General features: G+C 43.8%; 1 protein-coding gene across 1 annotated transcript; it reads right to left on the bottom strand.

The window, feature by feature from the left end:
• Nucleotides 1-773: 773 nt before the first annotated feature.
• LOC124120237 lies at nt 774-10698 on the bottom strand. Its single transcript, XM_046483008.2, has 7 exons — nt 10609-10698; nt 8804-8936; nt 7494-7762; nt 6815-6965; nt 6192-6430; nt 3638-3785; nt 774-958 (listed from the first exon to the last, which is right to left on the bottom strand). The coding sequence occupies exons 2-7, from the start codon at nt 8886-8888 to the stop codon at nt 774-776; spliced, it is 1077 nt and encodes a 358-aa protein (XP_046338964.2). The 5' UTR covers nt 8889-8936; nt 10609-10698.
• Between the last annotated feature and the right edge of the window lie 298 nt (nt 10699-10996).

The following is a 10996-nucleotide window of genomic DNA, read 5'->3' as shown; positions in this document are numbered from 1 at the left end:
GACATTCAATCCACATACTGATCTATCCACTGTTGACATTCAAACCACATACTGATCTATCCAATGTTGACATTCAATCCACATACTGATCTATCCAATGTTGACATTCAATCCACATACTGATCTAGCCAATGTTGACATTCAATCCACATACTGATCTATCCAATGTTGACATTCAATCCACATACTGATCTGGCCAATGTTGACATTCAATCCACATACTGATCTATCCACTGTTGACATTCAAACCACATACTGATCTATCCAATGTTGACATTCATTCTACATACTGATCTAGCCAATGTTGACATTCAATCCACATACTGATCTAGCCAATGTTGACATTCAATCCACATACTGATCTATCCAATGTTGACATTCAATCCACATACTGATCTAGCCAATGTCAACATTCAATCCACATACTGATCTATCCAATGTTGACATTCAATCCACATACTGATCTAGCCAATGTCAACATTCAATCCACATACTGATCTATCCAATGTTGACATTCAATCCACATACTGATCTATCCAATGTTGACATTTAATCCACATACTGATCTGGCCAATGTTGACATTCAGTCCACATACTGATCTATCCACTGTTGACATTCAAACCACATACTGATCTATCCAATGTTGACATTCAATCCACATACTGATCTAGCCAATGTTGACATTCAATCCACATACTGATCTAGCCAATGTTGACATTCAATCTACATACTGGTTTCATAGTCTTCAAAGAAACTTGAAGCTAGTTGTGGACTAGTCATCATCATCATCAAAATCGAAACTAGGGAGAGACGGCATGGACCAACCGCCCCCGCCCCCGCCCCCGCCCCTGCCCCCGCCCCCCCTACACTTGCATATGATCACGGAAACTATGATGGTAATAGCTGCAAAGACACCAAAACAGATCCAGACGATGGTTCCTACACTCAAGCCCCCACCTGCAAACAAACAATGGAATCATAAATACACCACTTACAAAGTAAACGAATGTTTTTCTATGCCATGCTTGGCAATATTCCAGCTATATCGCACTCTGCAATATTCCAGCTATATCACACTCGGCAATATTCCAGCTATATCGCACTCGGCAATATTACAGCTATATCACACTCGGCAATATTCCAGCTATATCACACTCGGCAATATTCCAGCTATATCACACTCGGCAATATTCCAGCTATATCTCACTCGGCAACATTCCAGCTATATCGCACTCGGCAATATTCCAGCTATATCACACTCGGCAATATTCCAGCTATATCGCACTCGGCAATATTCCAGCTATATCGCACTCGGCAATATTCCAGCTATATCACACTCGGCAATATTCCATCTATATCACACTCGGCAATATTCCAGCTATATCGCACTCGGCAATATTCAAGCTATATCACACTCGGCAATATTCAAGCTATATCACACTCGGCAATATTCCAGCTATATCACACTCGGCAATATTCCAGCTATATCACACTCGGCAACATTCCAGCTATATCGCACTCGGCAATATTCCAGCTATATCGCACTCGGCAATATTCCAGCTATATCGTACTCAGCAATATTCCAGCTATATCACACTCGGCAATATTCCAGCTATATCACACTCGGCAACATTCCAGCTATATCACACTCGGCAACATTCCAGCTATATCGCACTCGGCAATATTCGAGCTATATCACACTCGGCAATATTCCAGCTATATCACACTCGGCAATATTCGAGCTATATCACACTCGGCAATATTCCAGCTATATCACACTCGGCAATATTCCAGCTATATCACATTCGGCAATATTCCAGCTATATCGCACTCGGCAATATTCCAGCTATATCGCACTCGGCAACATTCCAGCTATATCGCACTCGGCAACATTCCAGCTATATCGCACTCGGCAATATTCCAGCTATATCGCACTCAGCAATATTCCAGCTATATCACACTCGGCAACATTCCAGCTATATTGCATTCGGCAATATTCCAGCTATATGGCATTCGGCAACATTCCAGCTATATCGCATTCGGCAATATTCCAGCTATATCGCACTCGGCAATATTCCAGCTATATCACACTCGGCAACATTCCAGCTATATCGCACTCGGCAATATTCCAGCTATATCGCACTCGGCAACATTCCAGCTATATCGTACTCGGCAATATTCCAGCTATATCACACTCGGCAATATTCCAGCTATATCACACTCGGCAATATTCCAGCTATATCACACTCGGCAATATTCCAGCTATATCACACTCGGCAATATTCCAGCTATATCACACTCGGCAATATTCCAGCTATATCACATTCGGCAATATTCCAGCTATATCGCACTCGGCAATATTCCAGCTATATCGCACTTGGCAACATTCCAGCTATATCGCACTCGGCAACATTCCAGCTATATCGTACTCGGCAATATTCCAGCTATATCGCACTCGGCAATATTCCAGCTATATCACACTCGGCAACATTCCAGCTATATTGCATTCAGCAATATTCCAGCTATATGGCATTCGGCAACATTCCAGCTATATCGCACTCGGCAATATTCCAGCTATATCGCACTCGGCAATATTCCAGCTATATCACACTCGGCAACATTCCAGCTATATTGCATTCGGCAATATTCCAGCTATATGGCATTCGGCAACATTCCAGCTATATCGCACTCGGCAATATTCCAGCTATATCGCACTCGGCAATATTCCAGCTATATCGCACTCGGCAACATTCCAGCTATATCACAGCAGCCAGAATATAATATCAAGTCTAGGGCCTACAAAACGATCTTAGCGCCAAGATGATCTTAACTCCTATACTATTCAGCTTTGCTAAGCATGCACCAGTGCAACTGATTTTTAAAAAATGCAATATTCATATGTACATGCACCAAGAGCATGTAAAAAAATCTCATATTTGTGTCAGCCTGACCCTTATTTTTACCCACAAAAAATTATAAAATATTTTTAAAAAATTGAACACACTCAAGGTTTATTTACTAAATTACATCACTAGTCCCTGTAATTTGTCACACTTTCTTGGGCTTGACGTCGTCAAACTGTGAGTATTTAGAATAGTGTGCCAATGTTGCTATTATGTTTTGCTGCAATTTGTCATTAATTTATGTGACACTTGCAGCAGACCAGCCTGTTTCAATTTTGATAATTTTTGGCCCAGGGTGATATCTGGTTTTGTTTGGTACAACTTAGTTTTCATGTCCACATATACCTGCTGCAAGTTAAACTAATTCCTTAAATCAAGCCCTGAAGTCCGGACCAGGCTTAACAAATAACTGTCAGCGGAACAAACGCCCCATGCCATTGGGTACAATGACATGCAATCAGAGAAATCAGAGGCCTGACAACCTGATCATTTTAGCTTCGACCAGTACTTGAGTCATGAGTGAGTGAGTGAGTTTGGTTTTAGGCCACTTTTAGCAAGGTTCCAGCAATATCACGGCGGGGGACACCAGAAAAGGAGCTTGACACATTGTACCCTTGTCGGGATTCGAACCCGGGTCTTCGGTGTGACGAGCGAATGCTTTAACCACGAGGCTACCCGACCGCCCCTCTTGAGTCACCTGAAGCCTGCCTCCTGCTGGTCACTGTAATCTCACCTTTCTCACTGAGGTCATAGTTGTCCCATATCTTGATATAGAAGCCATGTTTGTCTTTGTCCACGGGTCCGGTGCGGATGGCCTTGAATGATACCTCCTCTCCATCAGTACAGAAATCTTCTGGCATTGGCTCAGAGCATTTGACACTCTGCAACAGATTACATCAGACTCAGCCTCCTTCCTGGGACGGATATTACTCAGCCCCCTACCTGGGACGGACATTACTCAGCCCCCTTCCTGGGACGGACATTACTCAGCCCTGTTCCTGGGACGGACATTACTCAGCCCCCTTCCTGGGACGGACATTACTCAGCCCCCTACCTGGGACGGACATTACTCAGCCCCCTCCTGGGACAGACATTACTCAGCCGCCTTCCTGGGACAGACATTACTCAGGCCCCTTCCTGGGACAGACATTACTCAGCCTCCTTCCTGGGACGGACATTACTCAGCCCCCTTCCTGGGACGGACATTACTCAGGCCCCTTCCTGGGACGGACATTACTCAGGCCCCTTCCTGGGACAGACATTACTCAGGCCCCTTCCTGGGACGGACATTACTCAGCTCCCTTCCTGGGACGGACATTACTCAGCCCCCTTCCTGGGACGGACATTACTCAGCCCCCTTCCTGGGACGGACATTACCCACCCCCCTTCCTGGGATGGACATTACTCAGCCCCCTTCCTGGGACAGACATTACTCAGCCCCCTTCCTGGGACGGACATTACTCAGCCCCCTTCCTGGGACGGACATTACTCAGCCCCCTTCCTGGGACAGACATTACTCAGCCCCCTTCCTGGGACGGACATTACTCAGCCCCCTTCCTGGGACGGACATCACTCAGCCCCCTTCCTGGGACGGACATTACCCACCCCCCTTCCTGGGACGGACATTACTCAGGCCCCTTCCTGGGACGGACATTACTCAGGCCCCTTCCTGGGACGGACATTACTCATGCCCCTTCCTGGGACGGACATTTCTCAGGTCCCTTCCCTGGGACGGACATTACCCAGCCCCCTTCCTGGGACGGACATTACTCAGCCCCCTTCATGGGACGGACATTACCCAACCCCCTTCCTGGGACGGACATTACTCAGCCCCCTTCCTGGGACGGACATTACTCAGCCCCCTACCTGGGACGGACATTACTCAGCCCCCTCCTGGGACAGACATTACTCAGCCCCCTTCCTGGGACGGACATTACTTGTCTAACACCTTTAAAGAACGGATTACCTTTATGTCATCACCTTGATCAGGACGGATAACCTTTATGACATTCCCTTGATCGGGACGGATGACCTTTATGACAACACCTTGATCGGGACGGATTACCTTTATGACATCACCTTGATCGGGATTGATTGCCTTTATGACATTCCCTTGATCGGGATGGATGACCTTTATGACATCACTTTGATCGGGACGGATTACCTTTACGACATCACCTTGATCGGGACGGAATTACCTTTATGACATCACTTTGATCGGGACTGATTACCTTTATGACATCACCTTGATCAGGACGGATTACCTTTATGACATCCCCTTGATAGGGACGGATTACCTATATGTCATCACCTTGATCAGGACGGATTACCTATATGTCATCACTTTGATCAAGACAGATTACCTTTATGACAGCCCCTTGATCAGGACTGATTACCTTTATGACATCCCCTTGATCGGGACAGATTACCTGTATGACATCACCTTGATCGGGACGGATTACCTTTATGACATCCCCTTGATAGGGACGGATTACCTATATGTCATCACCTTGATCAGGACCGATTACCTATATGTCATCACTTTGATCAAGACAGATTACCTTTATGACAGCCCCTTGATCAGGACTGATTACCTTTATGACATCCCCTTGATCGGGACAGATTACCTGTATGACATCACCTTGATCGGGACGGATTACCTTTATGACATCACCTTGATCGGGACGGATTACCTTTAGGTCATCACCTTCATTGGGACGGATTACCTTTATGTCATCACCTTCATCGGGACGGATTACCTTTATGTCATCACCTTCATCGGGACTGATTACCTGTATGACATCCCCTTGATCGGGACGGATTACCTTTATGACATCACCTTGTTCGGGACAGATTACCTTTATGTCATCCCCTTCATCGGGACGGATTACCTTTATGTCATCACCTTCATCGGGACGGATTACCTTTATGTCATCCCCTTCATCGGGACTGATTACCTGTATGACATCCCCTTGATCGGGACGGATTACCTTTATGTCATCCCCTTCATCGGGACTGATTACCTGTATGACATCCCCTTGATCGGGACAGATTACCTTTATGTCATAACCTTGATCGGGACGGATTACCTGTATGACAGCCCCTTGATCGGGACGGATTACCTTTATGACATCACCTTGATCAGGACTGATTATCTTTATGTCATCACCTTGATCAGGACTGATTACCTTTATGTCATCACCTTGATCGGGACTGATTACCTTTATGACATCCCCTTGATCAGGACGGATTACCTTTATGACATCACCTTGTTCGGGACGGATTACCTTTATGACGTCACCTTGTTCGGGGTGACCGTGGTACATGATGAGTTCGTATGTTGAACATGACCTATCCCTGGGCCACTCCTCGAACGTTACACAGATCTCGCTCTTCTTGCTGTCCTGTACATCACGGTATGTGAATGTCTTCACACAGCTGGTGGTATTGATGCTGTCCACTATCTTCATGTGCATCTTGCTGTTCTGCAGGTAGTGTGTGGTTCCGCAGTTATGTAACATGAAAGCTGCAAAATTACAAAAGAGAGCCTCAGACGGACGGACAGACGGACAGACCGACCGACCGACAGACAGACAGACAGCATGTTACCATAATTTAACAAGCATCTAGCAAGCTTCGTGTAGAAGCAGTTATCTTGGGTGAGTGACTGAGTATGGTGTTATGCTGCTTTTAGCAATACTCCAGCAGTACCATGGCACGGGACACCAGAAATGGGATTCACACATTGTAGTGTTGACGGGCGAACGCTTTAACCACTAGGCCACCCCATCGCCCCTACAGCAGTTGGGTTTGTACAGACACTGACTACAAAATTATAACCATGATAGTAATAATGGATGTTTCAATATTTAAGACAAATGTGTTGACATAAATTAGAACTGAAACTCACCAACTCTGACCTGACTGGTAATTCTGGCCACATCAAGGAGGAGGGTGACATCCTGTATCCTGGCATCTGGCAGGGTGGTTTCCAGCACGATCTTCACGTTTGCAGCACTCCTGGAACACCACTCCATCGTGTCAGTGTGGCAGTCCAGGATCTGTGGCACATACGTTCAGTTAGTGGATCACTCTTGTCTAACCGATGTTATATTTGGGATAACACTTTCTTAGTGAAGTGAAGATTCTCGTACTTTTTTGGGTTGAGTCCCGTCCGGGATTCGAAGCCACACTTGCCAGCGATCTATTCATAGCTTTCGGCAATGGGAGCCGTGCCAATTTACACTTGTCAGAGGGGTACTCAAAGTACGTGATCTAGACTACCAGTTGTCAGACTTTCATTTTTGTGGAAGCCTCGGTGGCTAAGTGGGTTAGATCGCTGACTTTGTGTGCTGGCGATTAGGTGCCTCACTCTGGCAAGTGTGGGTTCTGTTCCCGGACGGGACTAAACCCAAAAAAGTACGAGAATCTGTACTTTACTAAGAAAGTGTTATCCAAAATATAACATCGGTTACATTTGACCACTTTCTAAATGGTATTGTGTATTCATCAATCTCTTGTCTGTTAAACATATTGTCACAATGGTTGCACAACTTATGACACTCAGTATACATTCTGTCCATACTTACCCTCTGTGCAGAGTAGTCTGTTGTGACAGGGACAGTCGTCCTAGAGGCATCAAATGTGTAATACTTGAGACGCAGCGAACATCGGTAGAAGTGGACTAATTGTTCGTTGATACAGACAACCTTCGACCCTGACATGAACGCTTGGAAGCACGGAAAGTAACCAGTCAGATTCTTGTCAGCATTGCTGTTGCCGCTTCGCTCCACCTTGAACTGGTTCTCGTCGTCGAGGTGCACCTTGTAGCTACAGGTGTCCTCCGTGTCCATGTACACTGGAAAGAAACAGTGCAACAATTAACAGACTATACTGCAGGGAGTGCCTCAGTTCACCCAGCAGTGAATGGGTACCCGGTAGGATGAGATGGCAATGTGGTTGTTAACCTTCTAGCGCCTAACAGGCAGCTTTTGTTGTATACTCCCCAGGGAGCTGAGAATGATCCTTGAGTGCACAATGATCCATTGATCGGGGTAATAATACCGCTTTGGGCTCATCCTCGATAATCAATGGTATAATATGTCCACTCTAGTCATCTTCCCGAGGCAAGAGAGTTAACTGACTTTAAAAGTCCAGTTTCTACCCTTGCGGAACTAGGTTGGAATTCCTGGACTCATTGGCTTTAAAAGTCCAGTTTCTACACTTGCTGAACTAGGCTGGAATTCCTGGGCTCGATGAGTTTAAAAGTCCAGTTTCTACCCTTGCTGAACTAGAATTCCTGGACTCGTTGGCTTTAAAAGTCCAGTTTCTACACTTGCCGAACAAGGCTGGAATTCCTGGACTCGATGGCTTTAAAAGTCCAGTTTCTACTTACACACAGTTGCTTACAACTACACACACATGGGTCATCACAGCAACAGATACAATTAGAAACAGCAATTAAAGCACATATGAAAACAAAGCTGACTCATTGGTATAAAATAGAGAATAAATGAGAATAATAATAATATATGTGTGAATACTCAATGGCTCTAAAAATTAATGTTTGTTTGTTGTTTAACGCCGCAATAATATAATATTCCAGCTAAGTGACGGTGGCTGTAAATAATAATCAAGCCTGGACCAGACAATCCAGTGATTGAGATCATGAGCATTGATCCACGCATGTGTGACACGATGACATGCATCAACCAAGTCAGCAAGCCTTACCAACCTATCCCATTAGTTGCCAGCATTGGTTGTTGAAGACGTATTCTAACCCGTAAATCATTGGGAGCTCGGACTGATACAAGTTATCCGACAGCAGTAATCACATTTCTTTATATCAGATCCACAAATTAATTACTGTCTTCATACTGAAACAAGACGAGCAACATACCAACATGTAGTTTTCCATGGACACTGCCTGACTGCAGGACCATCACACAGACTGCAAACACCCAAAGACTCCTGACACCAGTCATCTTCTACTGCAGTACAAGGAATCTGCCATGCGCCAATATCAAGCAGATCTGAAACCAATTCATGAAATTCATCGAGATGTCATCAATCTGTACCCTTCCGGATGATCTTGTTTTGCAAATACACATTACCGTATTCGACGTAATAAGCGCCCAGGGCGCTCTCAAAATTACAAATTGGGGGCTCTTATTAGAATATTATTTTGGTGGAAAAAAAACATAGTTGAAAGATAAATTTTGTGGTTTGTGCTGACAGCCTGAAATGTTTATGTACGACAGATATATTTTTCCAAAATTTAATTGCCCATAAATAAGGGTGCATATAACACATGTGTGCGTATTATACCGAATAAATAAGTCTCGTGTACATTGATCAATCAGAAGGGATGCTAATTGGGCTTATTCACTAGCAAATATATCAGCAAATAACGCTGTGGCCGCTTATTATGTTGAATACGGTAAGAGAAATTACCCCGAATCCTTGATTTTTTAAAAGTTGTTTAAAGGCATTTAGAAGGGATGCACATAAGGAAGAGAATTTAAGGATGTCAACTTCTTTATTATGAGGAACACAAAGATTCGGAGTATATGCTTACTCCTTCATCAGGTGAATGGTCCATTCACCTGATGAAGGAGTAAGCATATACTCCAAAACGTTGTGTTCCTTATAATAAAGAAGTTAACATCCATAAATTCTCTTCCTTGTGATGTTTTAAATTAATAATTTTGTTTATCCAGATGTGTGAGTATGGTTTTATAATGCTTTCAGCAATGACAGCAGAAAACACCAGAAATGAGCTTTACATATTGTACCAACGTAGTGAACGAAGCCAGCGTTCGGTGTGACAAGCGAACACTTTAACCACTAGGCGACCCCAGCGCCCCTAATCCAGATGAATTTACAGGGTTACAGTACAATATGGATTAATGAGGTAATCTGTGAATATATTGTAAAACAAACATTCAAATCTTTTTTATTTAATTTCAATTAACTGTTTGGAGATAAAACATGGTAGTGGTGGGTGGGGGTGCTCGTTCTAATGGGGGACATATTGCTCCTTGTAAAATAAGACCTATTCACATATCACATGTTAAATCATATTTGGTAGGTAGAATTTAGTAGGTGGAGTCACAAAACTCCCCCTACCCCTATTTAAACCTGTTAGCCAACATATGCACAATCATTACAATATTAAAAAAATGTCTCATAAACAAAGGACACCAATTAGATGCATGCATGCCTGATTCGTATACATTATTTCTTGAAGAAATAGTGAACGTTTTATGAGTTATGAATCGGAAACTAGGTTTTAATAACAGACGAACACACAGTAACAATGAGGGGTATTTGTTAGATTAAATACGGTACATGCCCCGAATCCTGTGCATTCCAGTCATAACTGTATTTCAGTCGGAAATGTACTCTTTAGGTTCAATGTATATTTCAAGGTTTTGACACCTAACACAAGTGGACAAATGTCATTCAGAATCTAAGTACTACCAACAGATTACATACGACATCAGTAGTAACAGGTTTCTATAATCGGTTCATTCAGATCCACATCTTTGCGGAATAATTTCCGTAGTCGGAAGACTAAACGACCCCAGCAACCGAAACCGTAATCACTGTTGAATAGGAACGGCATTTATGAACTTCTCGTGAACAACTGCCTTTGTAAAGCATTGGTTAGATATAGTTCGTTAAACTGTCAAACTGGCCTACCTTTGTACCCTTCGTCTCCTTTCTCACCCGCCACCACAATGGGGTTACTAAGTTTGTTACCGACGGGAGCTCAGATCGCAGTCAGGAACGACTGGGCCATCTATTCCTTTGCGCTGAGAGAGAGGTTGTCCTTTTTTCATAGACGGAACCCCGGCAAGAGGCTATTTTTAATCTGTGCGAGGTGTGTGGCACAATTAAGGTGATATGTGTGGATGAACTATGTATGACAGTGCGTACAATTTGTTTTATAATTTCATAATTTGTTTTCTGAGTAAACAATATATGTAGACCTCACTGATATTCAGAAGAACATGACACTGCATTGGACACGGAATGGAGTTTTATTCGTTTGGCAGTGATATCTGGCCAAACATATCAGTAAAATTAT

The sequence above is a fragment of the Haliotis rufescens genome, unplaced genomic scaffold, assembly GCF_023055435.1.
Source record: "Haliotis rufescens isolate VD_foot unplaced genomic scaffold, xgHalRufe1.0.p SCAF_8, whole genome shotgun sequence".
NCBI lineage: Eukaryota > Metazoa > Mollusca > Gastropoda > Lepetellida > Haliotidae > Haliotis > Haliotis rufescens.
The sequence above is the reverse complement of the archived record's forward strand: the minus strand, read 5'-3'. Positions and strand labels throughout refer to the sequence as shown.